Source organism: Strix aluco, chromosome 3 (assembly GCF_031877795.1).
Source record: "Strix aluco isolate bStrAlu1 chromosome 3, bStrAlu1.hap1, whole genome shotgun sequence".
In the NCBI taxonomy this organism is placed as follows: Eukaryota; Metazoa; Chordata; class Aves; order Strigiformes; family Strigidae; genus Strix; species Strix aluco.
The window spans coordinates 50,545,747-50,564,399 of NC_133933.1; the positions used below are offsets into that span (position 1 = coordinate 50,545,747).

Below are 18,653 nucleotides of genomic sequence, written 5' to 3' on the forward strand. Positions count from 1 at the left end.
TTTGTTGTTGAAAGAAAAATGAGGTTTATAGATTCAGAATAAATGTTGGAAATTGGAGTAGCGGGGAGATGAAACTTTTTTTTCACCTCTAAATGGGTATTATCAATATTACTGGAATTGCAAATCCAGCAGAGCTGCCTGTGAAGCCCAGAATAAGCACCACTGAAATGAACACATGAAAATAGCAACTTGAAGATGTTTTGGAAGGTTTTTTTCCAACAGGAAGGCTGCCTCTTTGGATATAACTGCTAGGTAACCTGACTTCTCTTTCTCAGATAACTTTCCTGTTTGGTCTGTTCCTTGCCAGAGTAGGGCTTTCTTCAGGTTTTTTTTAATCTTTTTGCCTGCGTTGCTCATTTGAGTATTACTGATTTAAAAAATAAATAAAATTATTCCATCTTTCCTATTACATTTCCTTCTTAAACATTTTTTTTTCCCAAATAAGAATTGCTGCATAAACTAAATGGAAAAGCCTGTCTTAAATTTTTGTTCCATTTTTTATGTTTTTCAAGTAATGGAGGAAATTAATCATCCTTTCTCTTAAAATCCAAAGTTAACTCTCTTGGACCACTTCACAAGCTTAAAATCCACAAAATTTAGTTATTACTGTTTGCCTTGAAAACACAAAATTAAATCAATTAAGGAAATTATTTTAAAGATTATGTACTTTTTTCAGGAGGACCCAAATGATATCGACCCCAAAAGGAAAGACGTACGTGGCAGTGATGGGGAGGACAAAGCACAAAGTGTGGAGACGCTACCTCCAGGTATTGCAGTAATGTTTGTTATGAAAGATCCATAGCCATAAAACATTTATCCTTGAAAGCCATAAAACACAGCAGTAGTTCCGATTCTAATCATTCTTTGTAGTTTGAAAGTGCTAGAGTTATTTTAGCAATATGTACTTCTCTATTCTTAAAGCTTCAGCTTCCTTAAATCTTACCTGCTTCACTGCTCCTTTGCATTTAAAACCATAGAGACTGTGATTCTTTGCTAGTATGTTTGTATTGTTCTGCAGTAGGTTTGAGGTGCCGTAAAAGCCTCTGGTAGAAAAGCAGTCCATTTCTCTCAAAGAATAATGTTGGCAGGCAACAAACAGGTCGCTTTGGGACTGTGCTTCCAACTGAAGATTCAGCCAAGGTTCATACTTTTTAGTTTTGTCTAGCTTTTGATGTGGCAGTTTTTCCTGAGTGTGCTGATGGTGTACCTTATCTTTTTCATACTTGCTCAGTATTTGTCACATGCTGGCAAATAACAGAGCAACGTGATTTTTGTTTCATTTGAGTGAAATGGTCTTATGCCTTGAGGGTGAGCTAGGAAAATTCAGTGTTAAGGAATCTTAATTTCACATGACTGCTTCCATAAACTTCTCTTGCTGCTTAACTGTTTCACATCAGTGAGATTTAGTCTATAGCTAGAATTGATGTACTAAGGAATACAGAAATAGTAAAACGGATTTGAATATTTTACACTGTATTGGAAAGCTTTACCATACAGGGCAGACAACTTCTGATCAGACAGCTTTTACTCTTCTTCTTTTAATCCTAATGTTTGGCTTCCAAATTTGTCTTAGACAAACATTTGAAACACTGTGCGGTCTTAAAGAAAGAGCTAACCAAGTTAAACATTCCTTTAACCAGCGGGAAACTTCCATCCCCAATAACGTGTGAAGTATGATTTTTGTTTTACAGTCTTAGACTTGTGGTACAGTATAAGCTGTTTGACACTCATGGCTTTTTTCCTGTATCCTTTGGCCTACCTTGTCTTAGCTGCTTTCCAGAGAGGGGAGACAAGACTCTGGTTATGTATGTATGCTTTTTTGGCAAAACTTTTACTTTTGTGTATGAATTAGGAAATAAATCCTAAAAAGTTGAAGAGCCTGGCTTAGTTAACTTGGTTTCTGGCAGATTTTTCCAAGTATGTTTTTCCCTTAACAGAACTCTCTGCAAATATTGTTACTGGGATTGTAGGCCAGCCAGTTTTGCACCTTCCAGCTACTATTCTTATGTTCCCTTTTCTGAATGCTTATGTATTCTGGGCCAAACCCTATACATTTCCTCTAAGACCTTCCCTTCCCAGTGGCCCTAAGTAGCCATTTGAGTATTAAAAGAAGGGAGAGATACCAGAAATTGGAAGTATTGAAGCTAGAATTAAAATTAAGTGTAGAGCAGGTCAGGGCTTTTTTCATTTCATCTGTTGATTAGTAATCTCTTATGGCTTGATTTAACAGGCAGGAGAATTGTTACTGCAAAGTAGTACGAGAGTCTTGAATCAAACATCAAAGGCTACACAGGCGAAGTTACCCACTCTTAAATCACTGTTCTGATTATTTTTAATTTGTGTAGGCAAACTTTTGAATCCTTATGGCAGTGAAGCTTGGAATTCATATTTCTGCAGATTCTTTGCACTGTTTTAAAGCAAAGTGATTAAATTTTAGGAGGGCTTTTGTTCAAAATTTTCTTGCTTTTCCACTGACGTTAGGAGACCTGTAGTTTAGGTTTCAGCATTATGCAGCATAGTATCTTTCAGAACTTCTTAGAATTAAGGAATAGTTTATTATTATTATCTATAAAATGGCTTTATACAAAGATTACACTTTTTTACCTTCTGTACATCAGAGTGTATCTATCCTTTGTCATTTGGTGACTTTATTATATGCTGCAAAAGTATTTCTTGTTTTGTGAAAATAGCGATGTTACCTCTTGTAGTTAAAAAGGCTGACTCTGAACTGTCTACATGGATAACTAAAGCAAAACTGTATAACCAGTTCTCTGTAACGATAGGAGTTTTAGCAGTTACTCTAACATCTTTTTGTTAATGAAGATCTGGAATCTCTTAGTGCCTGTAAGTCAAAATAATCATATTTATATTGAGTATCCTACTGCTTTTAATCTGTATTGAGTCAGTATGGGGGAGTGCAAGCTATTTAGAGGATTTTGTATCCATGTATTCCTACTCTTTGTTGCCTGCTGCTTGGTTGCATGCAGAATTGTCTGCTATGCTTTTTTCATCTGCTATCTCACTTTGAGCTGCTTTTACTGTTATCTGTCTCTTCCCTAATAGATCTGATCCATATTGCACAGGGTTGTCAGGGCTGTCTGCTGTAGCCAGAGCCAGGCTTTGCCTCCTTCCTGGCTCCTGAAACCAAATTCACTTGTTCTTATATTCTGTGGGCTGTCACTGCTTTTCAGGAAATTTAGCCCGCTGAAGTGGTCTCCTGTCTTCTCAAATTTACTCTGATTCCTGGACTAGTGTTGCATTTGCTGGTTTTAAAGTCTTGGAAAATCATAAATGATACATTTTTAAATGATTTATATCAAGCTCTACTTGGATGGAAACTGGAATGGAATAAAATGTACTAAACTAGCACTAATTTTTAAAAACAGCTATTTATTAGAGAGGAAAAAAAGTCAAAATGTGCTTACTATTTAAAATTAACCAGCTTATTAAAAATAATAGCAGTGAATTGCACTATTTTTGTTGACTGTCTTCTCCAGTACTTCAGAGCTGGGAAATATATGGAACAAAAAGAAGCAGTTTCACTACATTTCACCTTTTTCTTGTTTCTACTCAGCTTCTCAGGCTCAGAACAGCCTGTAAAATAAGCACTTCTTGGCAAAACCAAATTTAGTACTGCAGCATACTCTGGTTCCAGATTCTTAGCTGGTTCAGTGATATTTTTTTATGGTTTTTTTCTCTCTTTTTGACTCTGGTAGCAAACTGCAGTTCACTTACTGTTGAGTTTAAAAGATTAATTTATTGTCTTGTTAGGTCTCAGTACAGATAAACACACATTTACTTGAATATGAAGTTACAAACTTGCTTAATTTAAATTTGAAATAATGTAGTTGTGTTTTCTGATACTCATTCCACCTGGCAAAGTAATTGAAACTCAGGAAACTACAGAGCCAGTTAACTCCCTAGAAGAAATTAAATAAAACACGCTCCTATTTGTGTACCCCAGGGAAGCGCATTTTAAATGTAGATTGTATTTTGTAACATGCACTAAAATCTTTATTTTTAGTCCGAAAAAGCAGTGACATGACATCTCCTGTATTTCAGAAAATATTCAACATATGTTCCAGATAGAAGCTGTATTATAAATTAGAAGCAAGGGTGATAATATAGTTTAGTTACCAAGGAGGCTGCAAAAGCATTGGGAAACGCTGAGGCGGAGAGTTATACAGGGAAATGATCTGGTGATCTCTGCTGTTTTTTCCAGTTTCCTAAATCAAGCCACTCTGCATTTTGTTTAGTTTTGTTGCAAGTGAGGTTTGGTGTAATTTTTTGCAAACAACTCTGTATTGGGTTATTTGTAGTGTGGTAGCTTGCTGAGGTGTAAACTTGTTTTCAAAGTAAGTTCCTGGAAATACTTTGAAGAAAGAATTTGGAAAGGCCAAGAAAAACTCTTGGCAGTCTGTGGACTACCAACAACAGCTGGAAAGTTTCCTTTGTAGAGTTCTTTCAGTAACTGGAATTTGAAAATCTGTATTTCTTCCTTCAGTTATTTTCCTATGGTTTCCCCTCTGGGCTGCTACACCAAGTGTCTATTAAATGTTATGTCATCTCTTTTTAACTGTCTTATTCAGGCTTCTGTGTGTGTGTACATGTTTTAACTTATTTAGGATGGTAACTCAGATGTAAAAATAGTTTCTTAGTATTAACTGGCTAGCTCTTAAACCAGTAATCCAAAAATATGGGCACTTTTCTAATACTCTGCGACTTTACTTCAATGTTGGAAGTTTCTTAAAAACAAACGAACCAACCCAAAACCACCTTTCCACCAGTCTTGATATTTTTGCCTTACAACCTCCACTACCATCTGATAACCAAATTGTATCTTGGGTCCAAGTTGCTTTCATAGATGAGCTCCTCGGGTGATCCTGAGATTATAGAGGATTTTTAATCATGTTGGTGGTATTTGTCTGGTTAAACAACAGACAATTATTTTGTTTAATGACAGAAGGTGTTCTTTCAATATCAGAATATTCTATCAGGAGTTAACGCAACGTAGCTGGAGCATGGCTTGTGGATAGAAAGCTGTAAATGAGGCCTTAGTTTCCATGCTGTGCAGTTTGAGAGATGGAGCAAAGGCAAACCTTGAAACATCTGAGCAACTTCTGGCTCTTGTTAATAGCTGTTAGAGTAGTATTCCCTCAATGCATAGCAGCTTGGTTTAGGATATGCCTGAACTATATTATTTGTCTAAAAGCTGGGCTTGAATGGAGTGACATCTCTGCAACCTGCTACTTACTGAACTTAATGCAAAGTATCTCAAAAACTTTGTATGTTAATTATGAAAACAATGAATATTAACTCCTCTCATCTGTAATAAACAGTGACCCCAAAAGACTTTTGCTTTGTATCTTTTCTTGTATGCCAACAACACGCTGTGTTCACCACAACATGCTTGCAGGAGATTCTTGTACACATCCGTGTTAAAACAAGAATGTCTGTACTGCATTAGAACTTGAGCTCTGATTTTGAGTTAAGTAGGTAGTAGTACTACCTTGCTGTAGGTAGTGTAGGTTTGGCTGTTAATAGGCAAAAAAGTAAACATTCAACCAGAGGTAAGAATTGATAGTTTTAAGACATTTGGTATATATTATACTGTTGTTTTACACCTGAAGATGGTGAAAGTCCTGAAATTTCATTCCTGATGGTTAGATGCTAATCTACTTTTCTGTGTTAGTGCCACAACCAGTCACATAATAACACAGTCTTTGTTAGAGAGGTTAATCTGTGAATCAGTTCTGATTGTAAAGGAGGTTGCAGTTACATTGTATTGGAGAGCGATCTAGTGCTCTGCCTACATAAAATGCTGTTTTTTGAGAATAATGTCTTGTACTTCTGAAAGGCCTGTTCCTCAAATGGTTTGATTATAACTGTGTTTTTACTTATGTAATGAGACAGTAAATTAAATTATGTCTTTGAAGTCTGGACTGGTTCTTAAAAAATAAATGTTATTTGGATAACTTTATAACTAGATCATCTACCATATATATATATATATATCTGTCGATATGTGGAGGGGTTTTTTTACATGGAAATTATGGTACTTGGGGTTAAGAAAAACAACAAACAAAATGGACAAGATGAAGCATGGTCTGATGATTACTTGTGTGAACTGAGATCTGTAAAATTGTTCAATTTTATATTAATTCCCACGGTGTTCTAGAGGAACTTAATATGCAAAAGTGACTGTTGATGTTACACTGTTAACAATACTGTTGAGGTTTAACTACTTTGTTGCAAAATTAAAAACCAAGCTATTTCATCAGTTATGTTTGTATTGCTGAATGCTGTTCTTTAAATTGCAAAGATTAAATTATATATTCTCCTTTTTTTTGTTTTTGTTTTTTAATTGTAGGAAAAGTTCGGTGGCAAGACTTTGATCAGGATGCTTATGTCGGTGCTACCGTGGTGCGATCTGGTCAGGATCCATATGCCCGCAATAAATTCAATCAGGTAGAAAGTGACAAACTGCGAATGGACCGAAGCATTCCTGACACTAGGCATGATCAGTAAGTGCCAAACTGAGCTGTGTTTGACTTGGATTAACTTTTTTGTATTTATGGCTTTTAAGCAGGAGGTGGTTTTTCTAAAGCAGCTCTCCAACTTTCGAAATGACAGGAACAGTAAACTGTGGTGTGATCCTTGATGCATTGTTCTTTAACTCACTGTTCTTATTCAAGCTTTTCTGTTTCCATGACTTCCATCAATGTGTATTCTATATCCAGACTGGTGCTGCATTTCAGTCTCTTTTTATTTCCCTTTATCTGATGGCTTTTCTTGGTTTCTATGTTTGTAAGTCTTTTTCACTGTGAGAGCAAGTTGCCCAGAGAGGGTGTGAAGTCTCCAGGCTTAGCGATATTCAAAGCCTGATGCACTGCTTGCTGTAGCCAGCCCTGCCTTGAGCAAGGAGTTTGGACTAAAAGATTTCCAGGGGCGTGTTCCGATCTCAGTTGCTCTGTGATTCTGTTCTTCTATGTGACAAAAGTCAACTCCAGACCTACAGGAATCCGTTTATGCACACCCTGGTGAACACAGGACAGAATTATACTTCAGATGCTTAAAAACTTTTGCTATGTCAGGCTGCTTGTGCAGATTCAGGAAACTGAACACCTCAGGCTAAAGAAGAATATTATTTTCTTGTGGGTAGAGAAGACTTTCATTTTTAAAAGGGTTTGCATGATTTGCACTAATCTTGTTTAAGCAGAATTGATTAGTATTAAAATGACAGTTGCTCATTAGGACTTCTGTAACTTAAAAATAACAAAAGCAGGTTGAACATGCTTTCAAAAACTAGGCAAGCGTAGTCTCAAAGCATAAAATTAGCCAACTGTGTATAGTTAATTTGCCTGACTAATTCTGCAGTTATGATGAAACTACACTCGCAGCTTTGTAGATAGAAGAAGCTGGAGGAGACACCAGAGGGAGAGAGAAAAAGGTGCCTGTTTTTTCTCCATAAAGCTCTTTAATCAGGAATGGCACAGTGAAGGAGATTTGTATAGAAACTCAGACACTTACTGTGTCATTTTTAAATCTCTTGTATAATAGCATGGGTTTAGGTTCTTTTAAGCAGATGATTTGTAGTAAAGCCAGTCTTGTATAATTTGCCATTAATTGAATGGGAAAGTAAAAAGAATCTGGTGTTTCACTTGCTGCCGTGAAAACTGTGAAAAGCACAATGCCCGTGGTATACTGAGGAGTTTAAAATTACTTTTGAATTTTCTTCATCACATACTTTTTTTTTTTCTCAAAAACCGTATTCTGACTTTTTAGACCAGGTATACTTTTTCCACAGGAGCAAAGTTCAGCCACCAACTTCTAGAAGCTTCTATGATTTAGATAAGCTGAATTTGGAATTTTTCTACATATTTAATATCCTCGGGTGGAGGGTGGTGGTGTGTCTAACAGACAAATGCCATCCTTTGAGAAGAACTTAAATAAGGGAGATGATAGGAGACAAATTGTGTTATGGTGGCTGTATTTGTTGTAACTGTCAGTGTTGTGATTATATGCTGACCTGCCTAGGTTTTTTCACTAAATGGAGCTGGAAAAGAACCCTACAATAGAGAGAGATGTTTCTGGGAAAAGGTTGTATCTGTGCCGTGATTATTACTTAGACTTTCCCATGGAGCAGATTTAAGTGTCCATCAGTCTGTAAATGGTTGTCTCTTTAAAGAAAAAAAACAACCAACCAACCAAAAAACCCCCAAACTGAAGCAATCATTCCTGCAAATAGTCAATGATGCTTTCCTTGCCGTGTTGCAATTAATTTTCCTTCCATTTTGGCAAGGCCGTTCACTGCAGAAGTGGAAAAAGTCAGATGAAATACTTGTTTGGGACCTGTCCAATGGAAAGAGCAATAACCATAGGAAGAAGAATATGTTACACTTGGAAGCATGTTATTTTCAATAAAATTGGAGGCAACTGGATTAAGATCTCTTATGGAGCTGCTATGATCTTTTTCTTTAAGAAAAGATACTTGTATGAGGAAATACTTATTTCTGCTTAAGCAACTTTTTATTAATTGTATTGATGTGTCTAAGAGGCTGTTTGGCTTTAACCACATAATAATACTATTTATTTGCTAAGTTGTCTAGGTTGTTTAGATTGGGATTCTATATCAGATATATAAATGTGTGTGTAATTATGCATCTCTTTAATATTACATTGTTTAGTGTTTTCTGCATTGGACAAAATTTTACTATCATCAGGTTAAGACCAAAGTTTTCTACTTGCTTTTTGTGAAAGCCTGACAGCAGTACTAGAAAACACTTTGGTTAGTCTGTTTAAGCTGCTTATCTTTATTTTAAGCAAAAGGGAAAAGTGAGAAACAGGCAGATACAACATAAGAAAGGAAGCAGAGAGAGGAAGTCTGAGCAAGAAAGCAGATTCTCACTCCAGCTGATTCTCACAACTGCCACTTCCAACAGCTTTGAGAAACCTCTGGGTTTCCTTCTGTTGCAGTCTGTTTATGACGTGTAACTGAGAGCTATCCCTGTCGTAGTCGATTTTGGAGATCCAGAAAGTGAGTATCACAGTTGTAATAAGAAACTTCCAGAGCTGTCTTCCTGTCAGTGTAAAAGAGTCTCTCAAGTGGGAGGAAGGGTGAAATACTCCATGTTTTTTGTGGATCAGTGCTTACCACACTTACTTCGGACCAGGGGTTTCTTATCATGTCTCTTACCTGATGTTTCTTGAGAATTACTGGTAAGTACTTCAGTTGGACTAAACCATGTTTTCTTTCTCATTCGACAACTGTTAGGAGCTTCTGACCTCACACTCATGTTTTATTCTTAAGTAGAGAAGAAACAAGCTTTCCTGTCTCTCTGGTACTCAGATATCTGTTGAGATGGATGTTCTCCTTGCACTGGTTAAAGTGGACATTTCTGTCAAAAAGTGGTTTCAACAAACCATGGAGGCTTCAGAAAACTTGTTAATGATATGAACTAGTCTGGTAGCTCAAATTTCTGGGGGAAAAATTGTATTTTTCATGTTTTAACTGATTTTAATGACCTATGGTATGCATTGAAGGTCTAGATTGAAGTTTTCAGTTCAAGTTCTATTTTATCCAAATGTATTTTCTCATTCTGTGAGCAAAATTAAGTTCTGTAACTTGAGGAAAAAGTCTAATCTCCGTGCCAAAAGTGATGACATTGTTTCTTTGAGTCTTAACTGTGGCACTATTGAGAGTAGGAGGAGGACTGCTACTGAGTCAGTTAAAGCAGGGATTTTTTGAATTCTGCTGAGAGCAGAAATACTCAGTGAAATATTCCTCCAGTTTTATTTGGAAGTCTAAAAATCTTAATTTCTCCCTCAGAAATATGCAGTAGTGCTCTTGAGTTTTCTTAAAATTGAGAGGCTTCATTGCCTTAATTCCACCCTAAGATGTGCCCTGACTCAAGTGCTCTCTTCTGCAAAGAGATCAGTATAAGTTTAATGTGACTTTTAAAAATTATTCTAATGCAAGTGCTTCATGTGATAACTGCATGCACAGTAGGCTTGTCCTCTGTGGGCAATTTGGAATTTTGCAGAAAGAAAGAGTATCTTTTTTGGCACCATAGGCTTTGGTGTATAATAGCTGAATGTCTTGTAGCTGTCTAGATGAACAGACAGAAGCTCACAATAGAGAAGGTCTTAATTCTTTATTTTCCAGGAATGCATACATGTTTGTGATTTATTGCTTCAACACTGGGCACTAGTGATGAAGCCATTTTGTATGCCCACCATTTGAGAAACAAACTTAGATAAGGGCTTGCTAATCTGACATAGCAATTGTAGGGTTGGCATGGGCTTTGTGTTTCTTCAGAGCAAGTGAGCTCACCATGGCACAATAATGTTTTGTTTCATGGCAAGTGCTAATATGTGCAATGTTATGGATGTGTTTTATTGAAAACACTGCAGGTCCCTGGGATTTTGTAGGGTGGGCAAGGACAAGAAGCGCATTGCTGCTCACTCTGATTCCAAGAAGTTGAAGGTTGAGTGGTTTATGACGCGTGTCGCAGATGTTTAATCAGTTATGGAGAGGTCTTTTATATATGCAGAGGCCTAGTTTTAGAAGTTTAGGTAACAATGTAACTTATCTCTCTTCCCTTAAAAGATAATTTGGTTAATACTGCACAGAGTACAAAATTACTTGCTGAATTTGCTTACAGGTGTACGCTAACTGGGTATATCCCCTCTGAAGACAACTAGGCCTGTTAAAACTCTACCCCTAATATTAAATAAAGGGTATGTTAAGAAATACATCACTTGTGTATGTTACTATATGAATGGCAGTCAGTATTGTGACCTGTCAGACTGTACTGCTTTCAGCATAAACTCAATATACGATGTTTTCTAGTACTGTTACTTTCTAATACAATGAGTAGTGTCTTTTTTAGGTTTATTGTCAGTGAATTAAAACAGCTTAACTTTATGTAGTCCTGCAGGAATTATCTTGGATTTTGCTTCTTTTTCCTTAATATATTAATTTCAGGCTACTAGAGGTGATGAAAAATAGATGGGATGTTTTATTTCATTATCTTTATTGTTTGGAAGGATGTGGTTCTGTGTTTAGCTGGCTTAACATTGTCACAGTTACCTTTGTTTTTCAAATTCTGAATGTACAATCCTTACAACTTCTCATTAGAATAGAAAACTGTTTTTATCTATGAGCAAGACCAGGATACTGCAGGAGCTTTAAAAATAAAGGGAAAAGTGGACCCGTGCCATTCTAAAGAGGAGACATATGGTAGCCTGTGAACCTGTGCATTTTCATTGAAAATATGCTCATTTGCTTAGATTTATTGAATGCTTTTAACGTAAAATAAGCATTCATACTCGGTTGTGTGAAAGGTATTTACAACATACTGCGGTGATGATGGTCTGGTGACTTTTCTGAACCTGTCTATATCTGACACTGACTTCTTAGTCTGTTGTGTACTGAGACAACTACCAAAAGTGGCAGAAGAGAAGTTGATTATAATCTCACCTGCAAACAAGATATTTCATTCTTCCTTGGTAGATGTAGTGTGTACATGAGTTGAATAAATAACTGCTTTGTGATGAAGGCTGTCTGCGAAGCCTGGGATGTAAATGCTATGTTTTAATGACAGGGTATTATGTCTTTCAGGTGTCAACGGAAACAATGGCGGATAGATTTGCCAGCCACTAGTGTGGTGATCACCTTTCATAATGAGGCAAGATCTGCTTTGCTTCGAACTGTTGTCAGGTATTCCGAAGAGAGACCTTGATTTATTTTTTTTTTTTCCTAAAGGCCATTCACCTGTGTCAGATGATAGTTTATGACAAGGAAGTGAAGTGACAATCCGTTATGCTTTTCTGAACCATTTGCAGAAGGAAAGCTGAGACTTAATTTCATTGATGCCTCCAGTTCTTACATTCTGAAATGGCAGCATTAAACAGAATCGCGCCCCTTAACTATAAATACATGGAAGTGTGAAACAGATTACTAGATGATCTTTGGAGTTTGGCTTGTATAACTAGTTTCAGGAAAAACTCGGGGTGGATTCTCAGGGTATATTTGACCTAAAGCTATCTGCAAGACTTCCATGTTACAAGCTGTCTAATACACTTATTTCTAGAGACGGGAATTTTGGGGGGAACGATTCTATGTATGCCTCTCTTTACAGATGCTTTCTGTAGGAATGAACCAATAGCTGTTGTTGAAGATAGGATCCTTGGCTAGGTTCTACTGTGGCTTAACAAAGTAACTGCTTTTATGATATTATTATGGAAAATTAAGACTGCTTAGTATTGAATAAGTTTTTTTTGGTCTATTTTAGTGTCCTTAAAAAAAGCCCATCACATCTTATTAAGGAAATCATATTGGTGGATGACTACAGTAATGACTGTGAGTACTTTTACAGGGTCGTAACTTTATTTTGTTTATTCTGGTAAGACTTTCTGTAGATGCTAGTATGTGTTTTGGTCAGGAATAGGTCACGTGAATAGGAATCTGCAGAGAAAACCAGTTCTTAATTCTTTTGTATCTGTCATTGTGGAAATGTGAGGTGTTCTGATAAATGCTCCAGGTATATTTTATTACTTCCTGCTAGCTGAAGAAGCAGAGTGTATAATTGAAAACAGCTTTTAACATAGTATGTTATCTGATGTAAAAAAAAAAGTGATTGCGTCAAATATTTTTGTAGTAATGCTTTAAATGAATGCTGGTCGTCATCAGTCTCTTGGAAAAATTCTTACTGAATCTAAAATAAGTCAAGGTTTTATAGGTACTAAGGTATCACAGTGCAAACTTGAACGTTGAAATGGATGTCTAAGAACATTTCTTAAAAGAAGTTAATGTATACATTCACATTGTTAGTTTATAGCTAGTTTAGGAGAGGTTTAAGCCTTAATGTTGGTTAAAAAGTGAATTTTCTTATATGCTAAGAAAACTTTATTTGATCCTATAAAAGACTTTTTCTTATGCAATATAGAAACTGTCTAAAGTAAGCAAAGAGAATATAATTAAATAAAAATATTTAAAGAGTGTAAAACTAAATTATCTTTAAATAACATAATGAAGGTAATAATTCTTAGCCTGGTAACTTTGCTTTATTTCTGGTGAGACAAGTAGGTGGGGTTTTTTTAAGCATATATCTTATATTTATAACTATTTATGACCATAAACATTTTCCCCTACAAAGCTTTTGCTTTTCTTTTAAGACAGCCTTTCTTATGGTATACCGTGTTGGATATCAAACTGGTTCTCATGACTTGCCTTTTTTTTAAATTTATTTTTTTAAAGCTGAGGATGGTGCTCTCTTGGGAAAAATTGAAAAAGTTCGGGTTCTTCGAAATGATCGCCGAGAAGGTAAGTTTAATCTGAGGGAAGGAAAATACAAATTCCACTGTGCTGCCTTATCTGTTAATCTTCAAGTCTTTTAAAGGAACGTTCTGCTATACATTCCGTATCGGAGGGGGTATTTTGACTTTGTAAATCAATTTACTAGTGGAAGTAATAAAAAAATACAACTGTGTAAGTAAAATGATTCTGATTAATTTCATATTGTCATGTGTGCAATTGTCCATTGTTGACTTTCACAGTGAAAGCGAACTTGAGAAATTGCCTTTCCCCCTCAACCTCTCCCTCTCTTACTGTACTGAATCCTCGGTTAAGCTGCTCCCATTGTATGTAAGGTCTTACTGTAAACCGTATGAATGTTTGAAATAAATGATCCAGCTTAAAAATAGCCCTCTCTTTTGCTAGTTCCCTTACTAGAGATCATTTTAAGGATTCAGTTGGTGAACAGCCCAGCAAACAGTTTGTTAGGCAGACTTGAGAAGTTTGAGCAGCCAGGAGGGCTGGGACCACATATGCCAGTTTTGCTAAAGCCAGTGTGCCATGTAATAAACTTGTCTTACATTTTTTTCCTCTTTGTTGCTTTGTAAATTATGGTCTCATATCACTGAGCCCTTCAGTCAGCAGCTTCCTGGCTATGGAGCTTAAAGTATTAGATATAGACAACTGTTATTCTACAGCCGTTTGAAATGATAACTGAGAGTTGATAGTAGAAACAGCTGACTGAGTGAACAGGTATGTGTTTGTTTATTTTTATAGGCGCTGTCTTCTATCTTGCCAGCCTGGCCTAGGGAGCAGCTAGAATCATTAGATGGTCAGAAACTGGAAATGATGTGCACAAAATCTGTGTTGTCCCATAATTAAAGTTATTACAAATTGATACTTTCTTAGTGTTTAAATATTTTGGTTTGAATATACTTGTGAACAAAGGCTTGTTAGGAAAGCGGGCTTTTTATGACTTGCTGTGGTTGCAGTGTTCTGAGTAAGTTAATGTCATTTTTCTGATCAGTACAGCACTTAAAGATGGAGATACGGACAAAATGAAGTAACGCTGATTTTTATTTTTTAGTAATTATAAATATTAACTTTGTACCGGATATACAGATTTGTACTTAAAAATATGCATCAGTATACCTGAAAATGAAATATAATTTGACAAATCTTTTACTACATCAGAAAATAGCAAGTATTTGCAGAGTGAAGGCACAGTACTACTTTACTTGGTATTTTTGTGAACCAGAACAGATTTGGTAGGAAACAATGTCGAAAGAAAAAGGGAGAAAAAAGTAATTACTTGGCTTTGGTCTTTAGTGACAACAAAAATCAATGAATTTTGAATAGTAGTAAAGAAAATTAGGGAGGAAATTTGCAAAGGAATGAGAGGAAGCTTGCTGCTTTTCTGGATTGAAGTACATGGTGGGATGTTCTGGGGTATGTGTGTATATATAGCAAGGGAATTTAAGGAATGGTGAGGTCATCCAATGAAAAAGTATTAAAACAGAAGGAAGGAAAGAAGAAAAGGAACAGGGTAAATCAGTGAAAGGATCTGTGTAATTGAGATGTAGAGAAGAGAAGAACCTTTTGGCTTTACCAGAAGTTTCTTCCAAATGAAATCTTTTCAGGATAAGATTTTAAAAAACCCCAAAAATCCTACAAAGCAAGAGAATTGCAAGAAACACAGGGGAAAGACAGTTGAAAGGGGTGGGGGGAAGACTTTCAGGTGTGAATTAATGAAGCCTGGTTATTTCTGGAAGAAGTCAATAGAAGAATGGACAGACTGTGGTGAGAACTGAAATGGGGGTGTGCCAAAAAGGTGGCAAGGACAATGATGGTGCTTTCCTCAGTTGTATTGTAGAACCGTAGGCAAGGTGTTAATTTTCAGGACCTATCTTGGGTAATGTTTATCAGTATACATACCACTTACTGTAATACAGACCCAGCTGTACTTGTGTGTCACTTTTTTTTTTTTAAATGGTACTTTAATTCTTCTACTTAGATTAGGTTGGAACCTGTATACTAGGGTGCAGTAGGTTGGAAGTTTGCAGGCTGTTTGGTATAAAATCATTTCACTGAATTGTTAACTAGCATCTCATTTTGATAATGGAACTTATGTGTTTGTCTTGTCTGAGTTAGATTACTTTTAATTCATGACTAACTCAGAGAAATGCAATAGTTTCTCACTACTATTGATTGCTTTCCTCAGTAAATACTTAAAACTTTTAATCTTTATTTCTCAGGCTTGATGCGCTCCCGTGTCAGAGGGGCAGATGCAGCACAAGCAAAAGTGCTGACCTTCCTGGATAGTCACTGTGAGTGCAATGAACACTGGCTGGAACCACTTTTGGAAAGAGTAGCTGAGGTTAGTAAAGAGTTCTAAAGTCATTTCCTGAAGGAGTAGCTTTTAAATTTTAAAGCCATCTGTTTTATACTACATTAATTTTATGCATTTTTCTAAGGAAGCTTTTTTGCTGAAGTGAGATGATGGAGATGATCAGAGTGTTCTGTGATTGTTCATTTAATCTGTGAACACAGGAACATAAAATCTGAATATTTATTATCATCTTTACAAGCAATTCAAATATATGCTTCTTTGGTTCTTTAGGGACCTCCTCAGTAAGTATTGAAAATCTTTAGAGCAAAGTATAGTTCTCAACCAATATCACCTCAATGTAATTCAGTTTACCTGAGTATTTATGCCTCATTAAGATTCAGTGTGATAATAGGAGAGAGGTTAAGCTGTGAAACCAAAGTTTTCATGGAAATTAACAGGGACTGTGGGCTCTCAGCTTCTATGAAAATGATGTTTAGTGCGTGTCCCTGAAAAGCAACTGAGAGGATTGAGAGTGAAAGTATACTGTTTTCTCCAGGGGTTGGTTATACATGTTAACTTCCTCTGGAGGAGCTCAGTTGAAGTGGAAAGTGAATCAAGTGTGATTCCAAAAAGCACTGGGGAACACTCAAGACAACAGCGTTTTTCTTCTTTCTTAATTACATTCCCTTTCTGGTAAAGTCCCTTTCCTGGAAATGCTTTCTTTCAAAATGCTGCTGGTCAAAATGGTTTTGCTAAACTACTGTGTCTTGTTAATGCCCAGTTCTTTGCTTACCCTCCCTGCACTTCCCTTTGCATTTCCCCCCAAAAAGGGGAGGGGCGGGAAAAAAAAAAAAAGGAAATAAACCCCATACACTTAATATGCCAGTGGAGAAGCTATCAACTGATGACTGATTTTTTCCTTAATCTGTTTGATTCTATGATGCTTTATAGAATCATTTTAGGTTGGAAAAGACCTTTAAGATCATCATGTACAACTGTTAACCTAGCACTGTCAAGTCCACCACTAAACCACTTTAATCAGCTCAAACCTGGACACAATTGGAGTACCTAGAGCCTACAAAGCCCTTGAGCATGAGTGACATAGCATTTCCTTCTATATTTGTGCCAGTGTAAAGTGTTGCAGCCTTAGAAGGGTTGGGGGTGTTTCTCTATAATTATGAACTAGGAAAATAAACTTGGCATTAAATATATCTCAAAAGGTAGTGGAGACTGTTTACAGCACTAATGGATTCTAGGATGTGGGAACTGTTTTGAGACCTTTTTGTGTAAATGGTTTGAAGCATCTATCTGTTCAAGGAATCAGCACAGAAATAGTAGTTTTGGTCAATAAAACCCTGCTTTTTAGTAAGAGAGCTGTTTTGTCACTTACCCTTTTTCTTGTCTATGATTTCCAGGGCATACTCATTTAGCTTTCTGAAACTGATATGGGATATGAAAAAGTGTTACCTTTTCATCATATCAGAATGTAAAACCTCTTATTAAATTGATGACAATTTTGTGAAGATCCATCGTAATATATGGTATATTTGGTGGGAGAAACTGGTGCATATTTTGTGTTGTGCAGCAGCTACTTTTTAGCAGCACATGAATTATTAGATCCTTCAAAACTTGCTCCTGACAATTGTCATCATGATACACACTAATCATGTGTGCCATTGAATATTTTTCAGCTGTATGAATACAGTTTTCCATTCTTAAAAGCTTGATGTACTGTTAATAATTGATGTGGAATTCCAGTTTACTTTCATCTGGGAAGATTCCCAACCAACAGGTATGGGGATTGATAAAGTAGCTTCTCAACTTTCTGCTTGTTCAAATAATTAAGGCATGGATAGTTCTTAGGTATAATATATGATATTTGTTATTTTAAATGGATTGATTTTGCTCACAGTGAGGATGGTATGTTACTTGATGTCAATTGACATAATTTTCTTTACAGTCTCAGTGACAAGAAGCTAAATGGACATGAACTCATTTCTGCTCTGGCCTCAAAGGTGACTTTTTCAGGTCAGGGTTACTATGCATTAATACAATATTTTGTGATGTGCTGCTGCACCTATTCTATATGTGGTAGAAAGTGTGGATTTTTTCTTTTTTCCTTTTGTTCCAGGATTGCCCACTTGGCATTTAATTCTTTCAGAGTTTTGGGGGATTAGTTGTGTGTGTTACAGTATAAGAACTTATAGCTTCCAAGAAACAGTCTGAATTGAATCAGTTCTACAATACTCTATCTGATGTGCTGTAACCACTTTAGAAAGCTGTGTCTCTGACATCTTGTTTGTGTTAGAAGCACCTGAGACATCAAGCTCTCCTCTTCAGTTGAAGGAGGATCCATCCCATAGTTTTCTTTGAGATAGTTTCCTGGTTAGAGTATCTTTGTCTATTAGCATTCCTAGAGGGGTCTGATGCTGCTAGGGATGTTTCTTCAGCAATTTGAGCAAAGGGTTAAAGCGGAAGCAACATACCTACAAAGAGTATTTTTGAGCTCAGAATGTGTACAGATGCCTGGAGCTGGTGTATCTTCTCTCTCTTCACTCCCGCCTGGAGAATGTTTTTCCGCCTGATTTCCTAAGGCTACATTTTATGCCCTCTAGACTTTTTTCTGTGTACATTAGGAGAGATTAAAGGAGGAGACAGTGGAGGTTAACCCTTTGATTCCCCAAAAAGGTCAACATAGTAGTAAGTATGTGCAATCTTGAAAACATTGGTAGCTACTAGCTATTTCATGAACATTTGTGTACTTGGCTCTTTCCATTTCAGATTTCTAATCACTGACATTCTATTCTTAATACATCAGTTATATGAGAAGAATAAAAATTGAAAGATTCTGGTGCAGTACTAAACTAATCGCTTTTCATGCCATAGCTGTAAATCCTATATCACTTTTAGGAAGGTATTTTTAAACAAAAATCTTAGAAGGAAGAAAGAACTAAGACCAAGAAATGAGATATGGATTTCTTTTTCATATCTGTCTCAAATTTTTGTGACCTTGAATGAATCAACTTT

General features: G+C 36.3%; 1 protein-coding gene across 2 annotated transcripts in view; it reads left to right on the forward strand.

The window, feature by feature from the left end:
* Window positions 1-18,653, forward strand: part of GALNT2 (polypeptide N-acetylgalactosaminyltransferase 2) — a 98,296-nt gene that overhangs the window by 54,437 nt on the left and 25,206 nt on the right. The window contains exons 2-7 of one of the 2 annotated variants that reach the window (XM_074818508.1): window positions 677-767; window positions 6,371-6,524; window positions 11,624-11,722; window positions 12,297-12,364; window positions 13,262-13,327; window positions 15,553-15,674. In XM_074818508.1, the coding sequence (XP_074674609.1) occupies window positions 677-767; window positions 6,371-6,524; window positions 11,624-11,722; window positions 12,297-12,364; window positions 13,262-13,327; window positions 15,553-15,674 (600 nt within the window). The remainder of the gene's footprint in view (window positions 1-676; window positions 768-6,370; window positions 6,525-11,623; window positions 11,723-12,296; window positions 12,365-13,261; window positions 13,328-15,552; window positions 15,675-18,653) is intronic. The other variant, XM_074818509.1, reaches the window with a different exon arrangement.